The following is a 19107-nucleotide window of genomic DNA, read 5'->3' on the forward strand; positions in this document are numbered from 1 at the left end:
ACAATTAATTAAAGCATGCTAGTGACAACGTTTCATTAAGCCCATTAGGTTGCAGAGTATTAAGGCGGTGTATCCACCTCGCCTCAATCTGCAACAGTCGCTTAGCTCTGTCACCCCCTCTCTCACTCATAGGGACATGATCGATCATCTTGTAGCGTAAGGTCGACAGACTTTGTCTATAGTTTTTGAAATGGCGAGCTACTGGCTGATCGGTATCACCACCATTTAAGGCTTGGCGAATAGCCGATCTGTGTAATGCCATCCTCTCCCGCAGTTGGCGGGTGGTTTTGCCAATATATAAGAGGCCACAGGGACACCTGATAAAGTATACGACATATTGGCTGGTACAAGTGAGTACAAAGTTAATCTTGTAACGGTGACCGGTATGTGGATGTACAAAACTGTCACCGGTCTCAAGAAAGCTGCAAGTGGTACAGCCTAGGCATTTATAATTGTCAGGCTTCTTAGTCATAAAATGTGATTTACTGGGGTTCCCAAAGTTGGTAATATCATTATGCACCAGCCAATCTCGGATGTTCTTACCACGTTTATAGCAGGGTAATAAGGTGGTATTATGTAATGCGGGTAAACTAGTGTCTGTACTGATCAATGGCCAGTACTTTTTGGCAGTTTTAATAATAGGGCGACTCCTGGTACTGAAACCATTGACCCAAACCAGTTTGCCACTTACATTATTGGTATTACTTTGAGGTTGTGTCACCATTTTAGGAGCCAGTAAGGCTTTTTGTCTGGCAAGTTTAAGAGTATTAGGTGAGTACCCTCTACGACAGAAACTTTCCGTCATTTTGTCCATCTGTACTGCTTCATCAGCAGGATCGCTACAAATTCTATGAATTCTCAAATATTGAGAATAGGGTAATCCCTTGATTAGACTATTGGGGTGGTGGCTTGAAGCATGTAGTAAATTATTGCGATCTGTAGGTTTCCTATAAATAGACGTACTAAGTTTACCTTTCGAAAGTGTAACTAATACATCTAAAAAATGAATGCTTTCAGCACTGATGTCATAGGTGAACTTAATGTCTGAGTCCAGATCATTAACCTCACTCATCATTTGTAGGAACTCATCCCTACTACCCAACCAGATAACAAATACATCATCTATGTAGCACGTGAAGAACCTAATTTTATCAACATAGGCTCTATTGCTAAAGAACAAATCTTGTTCCACGCGATACATAAATGTGTTAGCATAAGCTGGGGCTGCACAAGAACCCATGGCACAGCACAGGGTTTGCAGGTAGTATGACCCATCAAATAAGAAATAGTTTTTGGTAAGCGTAAGAGACAGAAGATGCTGAAAGCATTCATTTTTTAGATGTATTAGTTACACTATCGAAAGGTAAACTTAGTACGTCTATTTATAGGAAACCTACAGATCGCAATAATTTACTACATGCTTCAAGCCACCACCCCAATAGTCTAATCAAGGGATTACCCTATTCTCAATATTTGAGAATTCATAGAATTTGTAGTGATCCTGCTGATGAAGCAGTACAGATGGACAAAAGGAAAGTTTCTGTCGTAGAGGGTACTCACCTAATACTCTTAAACTTGCCAGACAAAAAGCCTTACTGGCTCCTAAAATGGTGACACAACCTCAAAGTAATACCAATAATGTAAGTGGCAAACTGGTTTGGGTCAATGGTTTCAGCACCAGGAGTGGCCCTATTATTAAAACTGCCAAAAAATACTATCAGTACAGACACTAATTTACCCGCATTACATAATACCACCTTATTACCCTGCTATAAACGTGGTAAGAACATCCGAGATTGGCTGGTGCATAATGATATTACCAACTTTGGGAACCCCAGTAAATCACATTTTATAACTAAGAAGTCTGGCAATTATAAATGCCTAGGCTGTACCACTTGCAGCTTTCTTGAGACTGGTGACAGTTTTGTACATCCACATACCGGTCACCATTACAAGATTAACTTTGTACTCACTTGTACCAGCCAATACGTAGACTTTATCAGGTGTCCCTGTGGCCTCTTATATATTGGCAAAACCACCCGCCAACTGCGGGAGAGGATGGCATGACACAGATCGGCTATTCGCCAAGCCTTAAATGGTGGTGATACCGATCAGCCAGTAGCTCGCCATTTCAAAAACTATAGACACAGTCAGTCGACCTTACGCTACAAGATGATCGATCATGTCCCTATGAGTGAGAGAGGGGGTGACAGAGCTAAGCGACTGTTGCAGATTGAGGCGAGGTGGATACACCGCCTTAATACTCAGCAACCTAATGGGCTTAATGAAACGTTGTCACTAGCATGCTTTAATTAATTGTGTTCTTGTTTAGGACTTGTCTTGTCCTCTTATGCACCTATTCAGCCTGCTGTTCTATTCTTACTTTTATTGTACATCTTTGCGCTCTCGATACTATACATCTTATTCTTCTTATGTGCCTTTTACATTCATATTGATTATCATATCCCATGTACTCCTATGCATTACTCAGTCCTGTTCATATGTTTTATTTGTGATGGTGAAGGTTTGTGGCACTCAGTATGTTTACTCTGGTCTCCTTAGTGATGGACACGTCAGGCGTCACGCCTGCTGCACAGTGCGTAGCGATGACGTCAGATGGTGTTCCTGTTGGACGCGATCAGATGCACTCGTGGTGGTTCCCGTGTATATAAGTAAGTGTTGTATGTATTTTTGTACTTCCTGATGAAAATCTTCGTTGATTGAAACGTTGAAGAAGTGAATACAGAGGTTTATTGACCCTGCTTTATTGTGCTTGTTTTTGCTGAGTGCCGCCGCTTTTCTATAACATTATCTTTTGATACCCTTGCGGAAGGCACCTACTTGTGTTGGAATCTGAGTGCCGGGCCCATGTTACTTTATATATATATATATATACACACAGTGTATACATACATGGCAGGGTCACACATACATACCTGGCAGGGTTACACATACATACAGGCAGGGTCACACATACACACAGGCAGGGTCACACATACAGTACATACAGGCAGGGTCACACATACATACAGGCAGGATCACACATACATACAAGCAGGATCACACATACAGTACATACAGGCAGGATCACACATACATACAGGCAGGATCACACATACATAAATACATACATACAGTCAGGCAGGGTAAATCATACATTCAAACATACATACACACATACTGTACATACACATACAGGCAGGATCACACATACATACATACATACCCCCTAGATTGTAAGCTCCTAGGAGCAGGGTCCTCCTCCCCACTGTCTCACAGCCTTCTGCTCTAGCACTTCTATGACAGCCTTCACCTTCAGAGCTGTACTGTGTATGGAGAATTGTGTTGCTAATTGTTACTTGTGTAATGTAATGTTCTGTGTACCCTTTACTGTATGTATGGCGTTGCAGACCACTTGTGGCGCCCTATAAATAAAATGTAATAATAATAATAATACATACACATACAGGCAGGGTGGGTGATAGACATAACTGGGGTACCTCTCTCACCTTAATGTGGACCCTGCAGCTTCTTTTTTGTTGACATGCTGCTGTAGCCCCGCCCTCACCTGGGGTCAGATGAACATGTGCTGAGCTCCACCAATCAGGGCTCAGCACAAGCTCCTCTGACCACGGAGTCTCTCACTAGAAGAGCAGGAAGGCAAGACAGGACGCTGCTGCTGATCCTGCTCTGTATCACAGCACCTAGCAGGGTGGACACGAACCTGGCTGACTACTTGACAACTGCTCCCAGAGTCCGACTTCAGGGCGCCCACTGGCACATAAGGCGCCTGGAGCTTGCGCTTCGGTGGAACCTCCCTCCCTACGCCCCTGCGTGCAACTACGAGTCAGCCCCTCTGTGAATGGGGGCTAGGAGATTATACAATTTGAAAACTAATTGCTATCATTAAGCCCTTCAGTGCTAAGGATGACTGCAGGAGATCTAAGGAGGTTAAATCATACTTACCAGATCATAACAACTAAGGGGAAAAATCATTAGAAAGAGGAGACTTGATGAAATAGGGGAGTGACTCATTATGTCTTCACATCATTGCAGCAATAAGTGATGACATATCATGCCCCTCTCTCACCAATGATATGGTCCCTTAGTGGTTATTGTCTGGTGATCACCAGACAATAACCATATCCTACAGAGAGCATTAAGAAGTCCAGTGATTTCGGCAGTTTCCCAAACTCTGCCATTACAGTCCAGGTTTTGAGAATATCCATGTTTGAGTCCAGATGGTTAAATCAAATTGACTAAGGTACTAATTAAGTCACCTGTGTCAAACATGGATATCCTTCAAACATTGACAGTAAGGGCAGAGTTTGGGAACCTCTGGAATAAGGGTTCATAGATCTCCACCATCCTGGCTTCAATATACTCATGTGTGGCCTGATATGATATGCTTGGGCTACCATATTATTCATACACATTTTATGTATTTTATTCAAACATTTCAAAAAATGCATTATCATTTCAAGTGTAGATTTTTTTTAAGACAACCAATGTGTAGAACAGGGGTAGCCAACCTGGGTCCTCGTGAGCTACCAACAGTTCACGTTTTCCAGTCCACCTAGCAGGTGCACAGGTGTAGTCATTACCAACTAACACATTTGAAAAGATCCACAGCCAAGAGATATGGAAAGCATGCACTGCTAGGACTGGAGTTGGCAAATACTGGTTTGTTCAGTAAATAATTCCAGAGGGAGAAAGAAACCTTTACAGGCTTATCATACATTTGCCTCAAGTAAGCTTCTATGTAAGCACTTTACCTGATCCCATCTATTCATATGGGTTAAAGAAACCTTGAAGGGATTCACTCATATTTCTTTTAGGCAACATTAATGTGAGCATTCACATCTATATACTCTCACATTCTATGAGGTGAAAATTTTTTCCATCTGACACCCAAGGATATTGGTTTGAGGGGCTTCCTATATGGTTTACGTTCGGAGGTGTCATCTATCAGCAATTTAATTTAATTATCGCTAACACTAAATATTATGTGTTTTATTTGCATGTACTAATGAGATTTCAACATACGCATTGATAAGAAGATTTGGTTACTTCCAAGTTCTTATTCTTCATTGGAAATTTACCTAATTCAGTCCAATTTGTCAGTTAATAATGAATACACTAATGTATTAGGTAGAACATCAGGAAAACATGAACTGTTAGGAGTACTTGAGGACAGTGTTTGGCCAACTATGATGTAAATAAGTGCATTTATAGTGATTTTGTATTTTTACTTATTGGTAAAGTTCATTATAGAGGTGGGAGATTTTTAAATGCATTTTTGTAACAATGCTCCAATTTACAGAAAACCCCTTATCAAGAATCCTTATGTCTAAGGCATCATGGGCCTACAGTAATTCAAAGTTGTACGCTAACGCCACCACTGCTGCATCTGTGTACGCAGCTGCTATGCAAAAATATGCAAATGTCGAAGAGGAATGTATTGAGACTTCCATCGGCAGCTTTGCAAGTCCAAGCATCTGTGAATAAAGACACAGATTTGGTCACAGATCATTCAATGATTGCAGTCTATGGTCACGCTGAATGGCCGCAGGAGCCATATTTCTGGCGTATGAGATCACATACGCAGAATGTGACACCCCCTGGAAATGGTTGCACAGGTCCTGAGTTCTTTGCTGCCGCTCCCTGTTACCTCCCCCAAATACTTACTGACTGTCAATCACACTGTAAGTAAATAGTGACTGCGATCGTCTACGGTAATGTTCCTTGATACCTTGACACATGCACAGTTGCAGATTATTGCTCAACTGTGAAAACATAACGTACATCTCTGAGTCATGCCCTATATGTAATAGAACCACATTTTACTATAATAAATTGTACATCACATTTTTGACAGATTCAGTCAAAGACAAGTATCAACTGAGAAAGTATCAAGTACTCCAGAGGTTCCAGTATCGCTTTGGACAATCTTTAGGCATCAAATCTTCTAAAAAGATTATATTGCAAACTGAACAAGAAGAACAAAAATATGTTTCCAAGGCTTATGGGAAGAAAAAAGAACCCCAGGTGAGTATATCGATGAAACTATGTTATTATGAAATAGTCATTAAAAGAACAGAGGCCAAATGTAATAGGGTGAAAGTTTAGAAAATTTGAGCGTTTAGCAGCAAACTCTCACACTTTTTAAACTCAGCCAATGTAACAGAGTCCGAGAACATACAAACTCGACTAGAGTTTTAGACTTCAAAAAACTCTCATGATTTAAACTCTCATCAAATAGGAACATATTGCACCCAAAAAAGGGGCATGGCCTCATGGGGAAGGCCAGAGAATAGATAGGGGAGGCAAGGAGATACTGGGGATAAAATAAGAGGATGCTACAAGTGAGAATGATAATAAACAGAAAATTGACCTAGATACTGAAAGCCTGCCAGGTACTGTAGGAAACAATGCAGTGAGATATGATTTCCTTATTCAAGGAGGCTCCCACATTAGTATAGACACATCGTACAGTCAAGGTGCACTGTCTACCTTTACTAACTGCAACTGCCAAGAATTACATCCATTGCAAAAAAAAAAGAGAGATACACTATACAGACACGCTGAGAGATTTTGATTGCTTATACTAACAATAGCCCATGCCAGTAATGAGTCTTCCCTTCAGTTTTGTCTTGATCAAGTGAAATGCATGCTCAATCGGATTCAGGTCAGGGGATTGACTTGGCCATTGCATAACATTCCACTTTTTAGCCTTAAAAAACTCTTTGGTTGCTTTTGCAGTATGCTTCGGGTCATTGTCCATCTGCACTGTGAAGCGCCGTCCAATGAGTTCTGAAGCATTTGATTGAATATGAGCATATAATATTGCCCGAACTTCAGAATTCATTCTGCTGCTTTTGTCAGCAGTCACATCATCAATAAATACAAGGGAACCAGTTCCATTGGCAGCCATACATCCCCACGCCATGACACTACTACCACCATGCTTCACTGATGAGGTGGTATGTTTTGGATCATGAGCAGTTCCTTTCCTTCTCCATACTCTTCTCTTCCCATCACTCTGGTACAAGTTGATCTTTGTCTCATCTGTCCAAAGGATGTTGGTCCAGAACTGTAATGGCTTTTTTAGATGTTGTTTGGCAAACTCTAATCTGGTCTTCCTGTTTTTGAGGCTCACCAATGGTTTACATCTTGTGGTGAACCCTCTATATTCACTCTTGTGAAGTGTTCTCTTGATTGTTGACTTTGACACATATACACCTACCTCCTGGAGAGTGTTCTTGATTTGGCCAACTGTTGTGAAGGGGTTTTTCTTCACCAGGGAAATAATTCTTCTGTCATCCACCACAGTTGTTTTCCGTGGTCTTCCGGGTCTTTTGGTGTTGCTGAGCTCTCCGGTGCGTTCTTTCTTTTTAAGAATGTTCCAAACAGTTGATTTGGCCACACCTAATGTTTTTGCTATCTCTCTGATGGGTTTGTTTTGATTTTTCTGCCTAATGATGGCTTGCTTCACTGATAGTGACAGCTCTTTGGATCTCATATTGAGAGTCGACAGCAACTGATTCCAAATGCAAATGTCACACCTAGAATAAACTCCAGACATTTTACCTGCTTAATTGGTAATGAAATAACAAGGGAATAGCCTACACCTGTCCATGAAATAGCTTTTGAGTTGATAGTCCCATTTCTTTTGGCCCCTTAAAAAGTGGGAGGCACATATAGAAACCGTTGTAATTTCTACACCGTTCGCCTGATTTGGATGTAATTACCCTCAAATTAAATCTGAATGTCTGCAGTTAACGCACATCTTGTTTGTTTCATTTCAAAGCCATTGTGGTGGTGAACAGAGGACAAAAAATGAAAATTCTGTCAATGTCCCAATATTTATGCACCTGACTGTATATATAAAAACAATATTTGACCAGCACTCTGCTGACCACAGCGGCCAATACCTTGTCCAGAGTGCCATCCATGTAGGGCAATGCCACACGATACACAAGAAACACTTAGGCGGCACTCCGGAGACTCTCCAAACTGGTGTAAACAACCGTGTTTATTCAACGTTTGAGGGTTCTGTGACCCCTTCTTCAGGAACAAACATCATAACAAATGAAAAGAACAGTGACTATAAATACCTTACTCATAGTGCCCATCATGCTGTCTCCCACTGCACTCCGCCGGCACTCAGACTGCACACTTCCGGTCGCGGCATCCGAAAACCAGATGTGATGTCATCCAGCACCTGGTTGGTTGCCAAGGGGAAACTGTAAACAAAACAAATTGCACACTTCAATATAATATAAAAAGAACAGACATATGATAATAAACACCCAATGCCTGTAATGATTTAAAGCAAAAAATACAAAAAATACATAAATAAAGTGCTTAGCAGTGTCAAAATAAATATACATTATACACATTTAAAGATCGCCATCTTGTGGTAAAACAACAAAACTACATGTAAGACCTGAGAACAAACCTCAGGATCATATATATATGAAAAATAATTCTGTGTTAAAAAATTATTATATGTGCTAAAAATGTCATAATACAGATAGCACCATTTATGGTTGGAAACAAATAAAATGGACAAACTCAACCCATTCTAGAATATATATTATATCGCTTCTAAGATAAAGAATCACATATATATTAAAAATTAATTAAATCTAATCTAATATAATTTAATTTAATGTAAACCTTCAGGTGATCCCTTCCGAACTATATTCTCACCTCAAAGAGGTGTACAAGAACCATTATATAAGCCATCTTCCCTAACTTTAACAAAACTATGATATAATTATTACTGGAAGACTCGTAATTACAACATATAGCAAGGGAAATTACCTATACCAGACTTATGATAAAAAGACCTCTCATAAGAAATTATCAAGACCTAGGGATTCATTCAGACCTTGGGGCACCAAGGTATCTAAACGGTAAGTCCACTTTGAATCCCATTGCAATAATTTCTTGGAACTATTTCCTCCCCTTAAAGAAGTGGGGATATGATCAACAATGCGATATCTCAATGTCGCCATGCTGTGCTTCAACTTAGAAAAATTACATGCTACTGGCTGTTCGCTTTGGCCACTAAGTAAGGCCGTCCTAATGGCCGACCTATGCTGGGCCATTATTTCCTTAAATTGACGCTCTGTCTTGCCCACATAATGTAACCCACGTGGGCAAGACAGAACGTAGATGAGGTTTGTTCTCAGGTCTTACATGTAGTTTTGTTGTTTTACCACAAGATGGCGATCTTTAAATGTGTATATGGGTTTGTGGAGCAATCAGCCACAATGCACTTGTATGCATAAAAAAATTGTGATAATCAGGCGTGTGGATTGAAAGTTCTACAGGATAGGTTGACAGGGTCAAATGCTCAACAGGGTTTAAAAGGTTGATTGCTCAATGGTTGACTTGGAATAAGATCTACAGGGTCAACAGGGTCAAAAGGATGACACAAATCGTCGACACAGAAAAGGCCAATGCAATTTTCTGTTATTTTAAACTTTCCCTCTCCCTAGTGCCTAACTCTCCCACTGGTGCTTATCCCTAACCCTCCCCTTAGTGCCTAACCCTAAACCTCCCACTAGTGCCTAACCCTAACCGTCCCCTTCTGCAGCCTAACCCTAACCCTCCGCCAATTACCTAACCCCACACCTAACCCTGATCCTAACCCTAAAATTCATGAAAAACCATATGTCAACATGTTCTATATCGACCATTTATGTGTCGACTTTTTGACCATGTTGATCTTTTGACCCTGTTGATCTACGTCAAGGTCCACTTGTCGACCATATAACTTTGTCAACCTTTTGACCCTGTCGACCATTTTGCATGACGACCACCTGGTGTCGACCTATTGACTGTTTATCTAGACCCTGTAGATCTTCCATCCCTGTACAGATCATCAGATAAAAAGGAGCATGTGGTTTGCTGGGTGGGATCAGAAGATTCCTAGCCTGGCGATAAAGCCCCTGAAGATGGTATTAGCTAACTGGGCCAAGCTCTTGTTAAATCGAACCTGTTCTCAGTGCCTATTGTGAATAATAGGGACTGCAATATCCTGCATTAGTTTGCCTAACCCAGGCGATATCTCTGATAACTCCTGCATTTGACATTTCTTAAATAATAAATGTATGTATATCATGTGAAACTGCCATTTACACATTATATTAGAGAGGAAATCCCTTAATAAATAAACCACTGTATGAGATAGTGAGATAGACCATATACCATGCTGCTTACAACTACAAAGATATACTTGTAGCAGGCACCCACTGAGTTGAACCCTGAGGTATAGCTTACTTTTCCACAAAGCTACATTTACATATAATATATTTGTTTTTTACAGATGAAAAAAAAGGACCAAATTATAGAAGAAAATCTTAAAAAGACCAAAGTCAGAGAAGAAAACAAGGAGCATCAGCAGTGGAAAACCCTGGCTTCATCTCTGGAAAAAGAGATCAGGGGAGATTTCTTTTCTGGGTTTAAAAAATATGAAACATTTTTAAATTCATTGCAGACTCCTAATCTGCAATATCAGGCACAATTGAGAACATTAGCAATCTGCTTTGAAATTTGGCTTGAAGAGTATAAAACTAAATGTAGGTATTTTTACTGTATTTTTATATAACAGCTGATAAATTACAATATGTGACATAACAAATCAGTATATGTATACCTATATATGTTTATGTAAACATTGTATTATATTAATGGTTGGAAATATACAGACATTTACTAACTAGTGATTTATTTGCAGTTTTTCAACTGCAACTGCAACACATTGCTGGTGGTTTTCTGCTCCAAGCAGCAAGATTTACTATCCATATCCAATAGCTTGGAGGGTGAAAACTCAAATCAGTGGTGATGTGTGGAGATTAAAAAGTACCAAACTGAGGGCCTGATTCAGACTTGGGAATAGAGAGAGATATCTCTCTCAACTGATCATCTTGGTGAAACCATGCTGCACTGCAGGTGGGGTAGATTTAAAATGTGCAGAGAGATTTAGATTTGGGAGGAGTGTTTCCAAACTGAAACATCAAAATTGTAGAGTCATAATAAAGCTGTGCAGTATTTGTGGGCTACATGTAAAAGCAGCCAGTATTTACCGTACATGTAAAAAAATTTATGTATTTACACCCCTTGCATTGCAATACGGTTTGTTCAGGTTCACAGTTGAGAGAGATATCTCTCTCTATTCCCAACTCTGAATCAGGCCCTGAATGCGAGTTAGGATAAAACACCAAAGAAAAAGATGGTTTTGAGAACTAGGACAAACAGCAATCTTACCTCTCACAACCTTTTTTCCCAGAGATTTGTCAACTACAGCTTGATAAGATTAAAACTTGCATTCTTACCATGTAAAAAAAAAAATAGGAACAATGTACTGTATAAAGTGATGCACATTAGTAAATTTCAGATGTGGACCCATTTTTCTCCCTGAGTATGTTAAATCGTGCTCACCTTGGGGTGCGGAGTCTAATGTATATCTTCTGTTCACTATGGATCTGTGGAAGGAGGTAGCAAACGCTTATATCGCACATCCACTACCCGACCCAGGGAAGACAGTGCGATTACAACATCCTAATCGTACCGTCGTTCCCCATTTCCAGCAGTGTCTACACTGAACGATCAGTCGTTCAGTGCAGGCACCCTCCACCATCCACCATCTTAAACTCACTAACATTTTCACTACAATTAAACCATAATATCATAAATTAAATATAGACAACAGTGCTGGCTTTTAAAATGATGTAAACATTTATTGACAACTGAGGGGTAAATTTAGTAAGAATCGTGTAGGTCCGAGATTGCAATCTCGGGTGAGTTTAGGCATTTTTTTTAACTCGCAAATTTAATAAAGACAAACTCAGGTGAGATGTCTCTCTTTTCACTGAAAAACTCAGATGAGATGTCTCTCTTTTCACTGAAAAACTCAGATGAGATGTCTCTCTTTTCACTGAAAAACTCAGATGAGATGTCTCTCTTTTCACTGAAAAACTCAGATGAGATGTCTCTCTTTTCACTGAAAAACTCAGATGAGATGTCTCTCTTTTCACTGAAAAACTCAGATGAGATGTCTCTCTTTTCACTGAAAAACTCAGGTGAGATGTCTCTCTTTTCACTGAAAAACTCAGGTGAGATTGCAAATTCGAATAAACTCACAAAACAGCTCGGGAATTTACTAATAAACGAGATTACAATCTCGGGTGTAATTGTAGCAAACTCGCAGCTAATTAGAAGTTTAAAATTGACCACCTCCTGATCTGTGAGTTTGGCAGAAACATATACAGATCAGTGTGATTTGTGTATCTTTCTGCATGTAAACCTTATCTAAAGAGTTAATATTACAAAAAAATTACTTAGGGTCCCCCCAAAAAATATAACTAGCCGTGGGCTCCTGAGCCTGTCCTGGTTCCTAAAATACGGGGGAGAAAATGAGTAGGGTCCCCCCATATTTTAGGAACCAGCACTGGGCTGCTGACCAGTCCTGGTTTTAAAAATAGGGAGAGAAAAATTGTGTAGGGGTCCTCCTATTTTGAAAACCAGCACAAGACTCAATCTGGCCGGGGTGTAATGCCACAGCCAGGGGACCCTTTCACTGGGTCTCCCTGGCCAAAGGGATCATGGGGAGGTGGGGAACCTTCACTTTATGTGTGGTCTAACCTGCCTCAGCTGTGGAAGCACAAAACTGCTTTTTAAGGCAAATGCAGTGGCTGAGTCAGCATTCAGTAAATACTGTCCTTAGAGGACAGTACTCTGGGCCTGATTCAGACCCGCTCGCGAGTGCTATGCGCTCGCAAGCGGGTTGATGGTGGCCCAGTGCTCATGCCCACGACGGAGCCGGCTCTCTTGTGCGCATGTGCGAGACCCGGATAGCGACGGGCAAACCGTCGCTCCGGTGGGCAGGCCTTTGGTGGGCAGGCCGGGGGCGTGGCTGCCCAGATGGAGGCGTTCTCATGGGAACACCTACCGTCTGGGGCCGGCCCCACTGACATCACAAGTGATGTCAGTGGGAGTGCTTTCGGCTTTGTTAGAACCGAAAGCACTCTGGGGCTTGCAGCAATGAGACCCTACCACAAGGGTCTCGTCGCCCGCCTGATGGTCGCGATGGTCTTGACCATCACGACCATCTTCCTGGCCACTCGCTATAGCTGTGGGTGGTCACCCACAGCTATGCGAGTGGCCAGGAGGCCGCTCTAAAAAATAAGAAGAACGGCCCTGATTCAGAGCGAGCGTCCGGCTCTGAATCAGGGCCTCGGGTCTTTATTTATATTTCTTTTACAGGAGGAATAGAGGTACCAGCAGGCCCTTAATGCTCCGCATGCTGGTACTTGTGGTTCTACAAGTACCGGTATGCTGGGGAGGCTTGCTCTAGTCCCCCTGTAAAAGACAAAATTAGCTTTACACAATTAATTAACACTATCAACCCCGCATCCAATGGCCAAGGATGTGAGGGATATCCCTGGCTTCAGCCACAGCCTGGGGTACCCTGGAGAGAGAAGACACCTTAATGGGGGGATCCCCAGCCTGGGCTGATTAGTTGGGGGTGAGAATGCTTTGGCCAAGGGACCTCATCAAAATTAAATCCCCACTAGTGTAGCCCGCTGCTGGTTCTAAAAATACGAGGCACCCCCATGTCATTTTTTCCTCATATTTTAGAACCAGAACTGACTCAAAATGCCTGATGCTGGATCAATAAATACGGGGGACCTCTACACATTTTGTTGCCCATATCTTTTGAACTACGAATGGTTCACTTTCGTGGTTGTAGTGCTTGGATTGTTTGGGCCCTCACAAAACGGCTTAAGGCAGCTAAGCGAACAGCTCTACAGTGGCAAGATGTTATGGTCATTATCAGGGCCGTAACTAGGGTAGTGCATGGCACAGGGCACCGCAGGGCAGGGGGCGCTGTTTGGGCCTGTCAATTTTCCTGTTTATTTATCATTCTCACTTGTAGCTTCCTCTTCGTTTATCCCCAGCATCTCCTGGCCTCTCCTATCTCTTCCCTGGGTCTTCCCCATGAGGCCATGGCCCTTTTTCAGGTGCACTATCTTATGTCCCTTATTAAAAAATGGGGGGGGAGTGCTCTCTCTGGCACAGGGCACCAAAAAGTCTAGAGATGATAGTGGTGGTCATTTAGGCTGTGTAAAGACAGTGGAAAGGATAACCATCTGATTCTTTTGGCCAGGTATTTATACTGAAGCTTCTAGTTTGTTCCTCCGGATCAGAGTGTCAAAAAAATAGCGACAAACCAGCCGCTACCTGTCTCCATGATTCTCATCCCAATTGTTAGCAGTCCCCTTTGAGAAAATAGGGGTTGATTTAGTAGGCCAGATTTGTCTACCACCTAGGGGATAACAATTCATTTAGTTGTGGTTGATTATGCCACCTGCTTCCCAGGTGCATTTTACCTGAGGGTTGCTAGAGCTAATCAGGTCGCAGCTAAGCTACTGGAGCTGTTTTCTAATGTAAGTTTGCCTAAAGAAATCCTTGCCGATCAAGGCAAAAACATAATTGCTGAAATGAATACGGAGGGTGTTAAGGTTGTTATAAATCTGAATCTCATTATATCATCCCCAAACTGTTGGTTTAGTGGAAAGATTAAATTACACACTAAATCCAAGTTAAAGAAGTGTATTAATACAGAGAAAAGGTGGGATGAGCTTTTCCCCTACTTGTTATTTGCAGTCAGGGAGGTACCCCAAACTTGTACTGGTTTTGCCACCTTTGAGCTTCTCAATGGGAATAAGCCATGAGGTAATCTCCACCTTCTTTGAGAGGTGTGGGAATAAGAGCAGATAGCGGGGGAGAGCTTCACTAAGTATGTAGTCCAGATGTGTAACTGCATGGACCTGCTGGGCCAACGCACCTTGGAAAATTTAGTAGATGCCCAGGAGGCCAAAAAAATCTCTATAATTGTAATACCTGGGTTAGAGTTTTTGCACCAAGGTATAAAGTTTTTTTTATTATTGCCTACCCAAGGAAGTAAGTTATTAGCAAGGTGGCAGGGGCCCTTTAAAATAATCAGGAGCGAAAGAGATGTAAACAATGAGATTGCCCAACCTGACTCCAGTAGAGCTAAACAGATCTACAATGTCAATCTATTAAAGGTGTTGAAGGAACAGGAGGTTTTCTTTGTGCATACTTGTAGTGGCAATAGTGATATTGGTCCACAGTTTCCCCAGTGAGATGGTGAACACCTCTCTCTGGACCTTTGGAGTTGGGCAATTTGAAGGCTCCTTTGGGTGAGTTTGTTAGAGAGTTCTCATAGGTCTTCTGTGATAAGCCAGGGTGGACCAACCTAGTCCTGCACAACATTGTAATCCCACTAGAGGTAATGGTGCACCAAAGGCCCTATAGGCTTCCAAAGGGGAAAACAAGAATAGGAAATCAAGGAGTTTCAAGAGGTGCTAAAATTTTGGGTAATAGAGAAGTCGTCTAGCGACTGGTGTAGCCCAATTGTCCTGGATCAAAATCAGATGGGTCCACAAGATTTTGCATACATTTACACAAAGTCAATGCCATCTGAATTGCATACATTTACACAAAGTCAATGCCATCTGAAATGCCAAGGGTGGACGAGATGCTTGACAGACTAGGCTTGGCCAGGTACATTCTCTACCATTGATATGACGAAAAGGTTATTGCAGATTGAGCTGAAAAAGGAAGCAAAGAGGAAAATCTCTTTTTGCAGTCCGTTAGGGCTCTATCAGTTTTAAGCAATGCCTTTCGGCCTGCAGGGTGCTTCAGCTTCTTTTCAGAGTTTAATGGACAGGTACCTTCGTCCTCGCCAGAATAAAACTGCAGTATACGTGGATGACATTGATACACATGGGACCTCATTCAGAGTCTCTCGCTAGATGCGATCGCTCGCCCCCAGCGTATGCAAATTTGTCAAAGTGATGCCACGGGAAGCGATTGCTCGCCAAGGCATAAGCACACCCACCATGTCTTAGCGAGCGGCCAGCGTAGGCCCAATCGCACAGGCAGAGCCGCCCACCAGCACACGTCATCTCACGGCAATCGCAGCAGAATAAGCAGATGCCCAGCACTACATAATACCACCCACTTCCCTTTACTTGCATCCTCTATACCTGGCAGGACAGCAGAAACATCGGTAACATCGAGAACCATCGGACCCATACACACAATAGTGGTTGCCCTGACCCTCCAGCAGACATAGTGAGACTTTGTGTGTGCAACTACACCTCAGGCTGCATCAGCCGCAAGGGCTTAATTATGCACGCCCCTGAAACACCATCCAAACGCACAGGCACGCCTGCGTTTGCCCGGCCATCCCCCCATTACTACCCACAAACTGCACTTTCTAACAATCACTGTGCTCTAGGTCTGCGTTGCCTCTGCAAATGCAGTTCCCATTGCAATAGCTGCTTGGCGCATGCACACTGTGATGCATATGCATGCGCAATGCAAAATAATTATTCAGATTTGGTAATAGAGTAAGAAAGAGCAAGTAACTGTGCATCTTGGTAAAACAGTGTTGTACTGCAGGTGGGGCTGTTTGAAATGGTGGAGAGAGATTTAGATTTGGGAGGGTTGTGTCGAAACTGAAATCAAAATTGCAGTGTAAAAATAAAGCTGTCCAGAATTAATATGCTGCATGCAAAAGAGTCAGTATTTACCCCACATACAATTTTGTCCAGGTACACAGTTACTTGCTCTATCTTGCTATTAGGGATGTGCGCCGACCCTCTTGTTTTGGTTTTGGTGTTGGATCTGTATCTCCTTCAAGGTTTTGGATCTGGATTTGGTTTTGCAAACCACCCTCAAGTGTTTTGGTTTTGGATCTGAATTTTTGAAATAAAAAAATAGATAAAAAATAAAAAATCATGTATTTTATGCAATACCAAACCCGAAATTCGGATTTAAAATCCGAATTCGAACCACAAAAAGAGAAGAACCGCGACCCGGATTTACCCGGATCTCCTCAGGAGATTAGAACTGCGACATCTCTACTTGCTATATTCCCAAGTCTGAATCAGGTCCTAAGTGCAATTCTTCAATCCTTACATGAAGCAGGTTTAACTGATCATTTAAAAAAATTGCTCTAGGGAAGAATAAAACCAAGTACCTAGGGTATGTTGTGGGTAGTTGATGTCTAAAGCCCCTTGTTAGTTACAGTAGGTACAAGATCTAGTTGATACTTTGGTTTTGTCCACCAAAAAAGAATTGGGATCCTTCTGCGGTTTGGTTTGCTATTACAGGAGATTCTTGCCTCAGTTTTTGTGCCTTAGCAGCTCCACTGACAGCTCGTCTGAAAAATTCTGCCCCAAATAAACTTGAGTGATCTTGGGAATGCCAGTCTGCGTTCACCAAAATTGAAGAACTGTATGAAGGGCTGATTTTAGTCCATAGATGATGCCAAGCTGTTTGAGGTCCAAATGGACATTTCAAATAAGGGGTAAGTAGAGTTGTGTCAGGAATTTGATGAAGTTGAACACCCTATTCTATATATAAGCAGGTAGTTGTTGCCAAGATACTAGGTGTCACAGCGCCGCCGAATCCAGGTTGCCCTTACCTGGTCCAGCGACGCTGGAGTCCGGGCCGATGTGTGACAGCGGGCGGGAGATCCCTGGCACCCGCTGTCAGCTGCTCCTCTTTTCCTCTGGCACTGTGTGCAGGTGGCCACGGCTTCCTTAGAAGCGCGCGCGCCGCTCTGTTAAATATTTAAAGGGACAGGCACCTGTAGTAGAAGGGCTGATTGGGGACTAGTTGAACTCTGATCTATAAAAGGAAGTTCATGGGAGCACTCCAGTGCCAGAGTATAGGCTCCATTACCATACTCCAGCTTTTTTGTGCATATCCTGATTATTGGTTCTGACCCTTGGCGTACTTTGTGACTCTGATTCTGCCTGACCCCTGGTTCTGCGTTGATATCTGGTTCTGACCTTGGCTATTCCCTGTGACCCGTCCACATCTGCTCCCTGGTACCGCTTCATCCGTTTGGTTCTGACCCGGCTAAGTCGACTACGCTCAAAGTCTCCTGTATACCGACCAAGTGCCAGCACCTGTATAGGAAAACCTAACCTGAGGGCCGCGACCTGTGTGTCGGACGCAGCCAAGTCCATACCTTCTTGCGAGGGTCCCTTGTGAAAACCGCCGGCACATTAGACTCTGCGCCTCAGGAATAGGTCTAGCCAATTCCCTGAATACGGGTAGAGTCCACTATCTGCCCGTGAGTTTGTGACACTAGGCACATGGTGGTGGAAAAATAATTCCTTATGCTAAAATGGGCTGTAAAAGCTTTGAGGTATTATCTATTGGGTGTTCAATTCATGGTGGTTACTGATAATGTAACACCCAAACAGAAATCTTGTGAAGTGGGGTCTTTACTTACTAGATCCGGAGTATCTTGGTTCTCTTTCTTGGTTCAGAGAGGTAAGGAGTGGGTACAGGCATATAGGAGTACCAGATTGGTTTTAAACACGAATAATATCACACAATGAGTAACAACCAGCAGATGGCAATTTACAATATTCTTCCAATACATTTATTAGTAAATCACTCTAAACAAAATGAAGGTTTTATTGTATAGGAACACTGGAACAAGTGGTATTGCATCCAAGTAAACAGCAATTATGCAAACTGTGGATATTAATTGGTTACTTTGGCAAACGTACGTACATACTGTACATACCAAAAAGATTTACTTTGTAATTATTTACATTAAAGATAGGATGACGTGTAACAATGACATGCACAAATGTGACAACACTGCATCCAAATACACATTACCATATACTCTTAAAAATTTATTCATCACTCCATTTCCATATCTATCTAACTAAATCTACATCATGTAAGAATATCACTGTTTGAAATATAGTTCAGCGCTTTTCTTGAAGGTGGTGCACTTTAGAGAATGGTTTTGATATTTCCATAGGTTTAACAAGGTGGTATAAATGCTGATGTGGTTTATGTTGCAGATCCTTGCCCGGGTACTTTATATGTGAAGTACTTTCCCTATAGAGCAATTTTAGCTATAATCCCTTTCATGCAGCTATACAGATGAGCTCAGACACAGTAGGTGGGTGTAGATAATGTTACTTTAGTAAATCTGTGCTCTCTAATAAGTCTATATGATCCAGCCGG

At 42.0% G+C, this 19107-nt stretch overlaps 1 protein-coding gene across 1 annotated transcript in view; it reads left to right on the top strand.

Moving 5' to 3' along the window:
* The window catches only part of LOC148501567 (putative ATP-dependent RNA helicase DDX60), a 600786-nt gene that overhangs the window by 226339 nt on the left and 355340 nt on the right, over window positions 1-19107 (top strand). Inside the window, exons 13-14 of the mRNA XM_088450267.1 lie at window positions 5879-6048; window positions 10340-10592. Of these exons, the coding sequence (XP_088306393.1) occupies window positions 5879-6048; window positions 10340-10592 (423 nt within the window). The remainder of the gene's footprint in view (window positions 1-5878; window positions 6049-10339; window positions 10593-19107) is intronic.

This window comes from Taudactylus pleione, unplaced genomic scaffold (assembly GCF_031769625.1).
Source record: "Taudactylus pleione unplaced genomic scaffold, aTauple2 ptg000513l, whole genome shotgun sequence".
NCBI classification, from domain to species: Eukaryota; Metazoa; Chordata; class Amphibia; order Anura; family Myobatrachidae; genus Taudactylus; species Taudactylus pleione.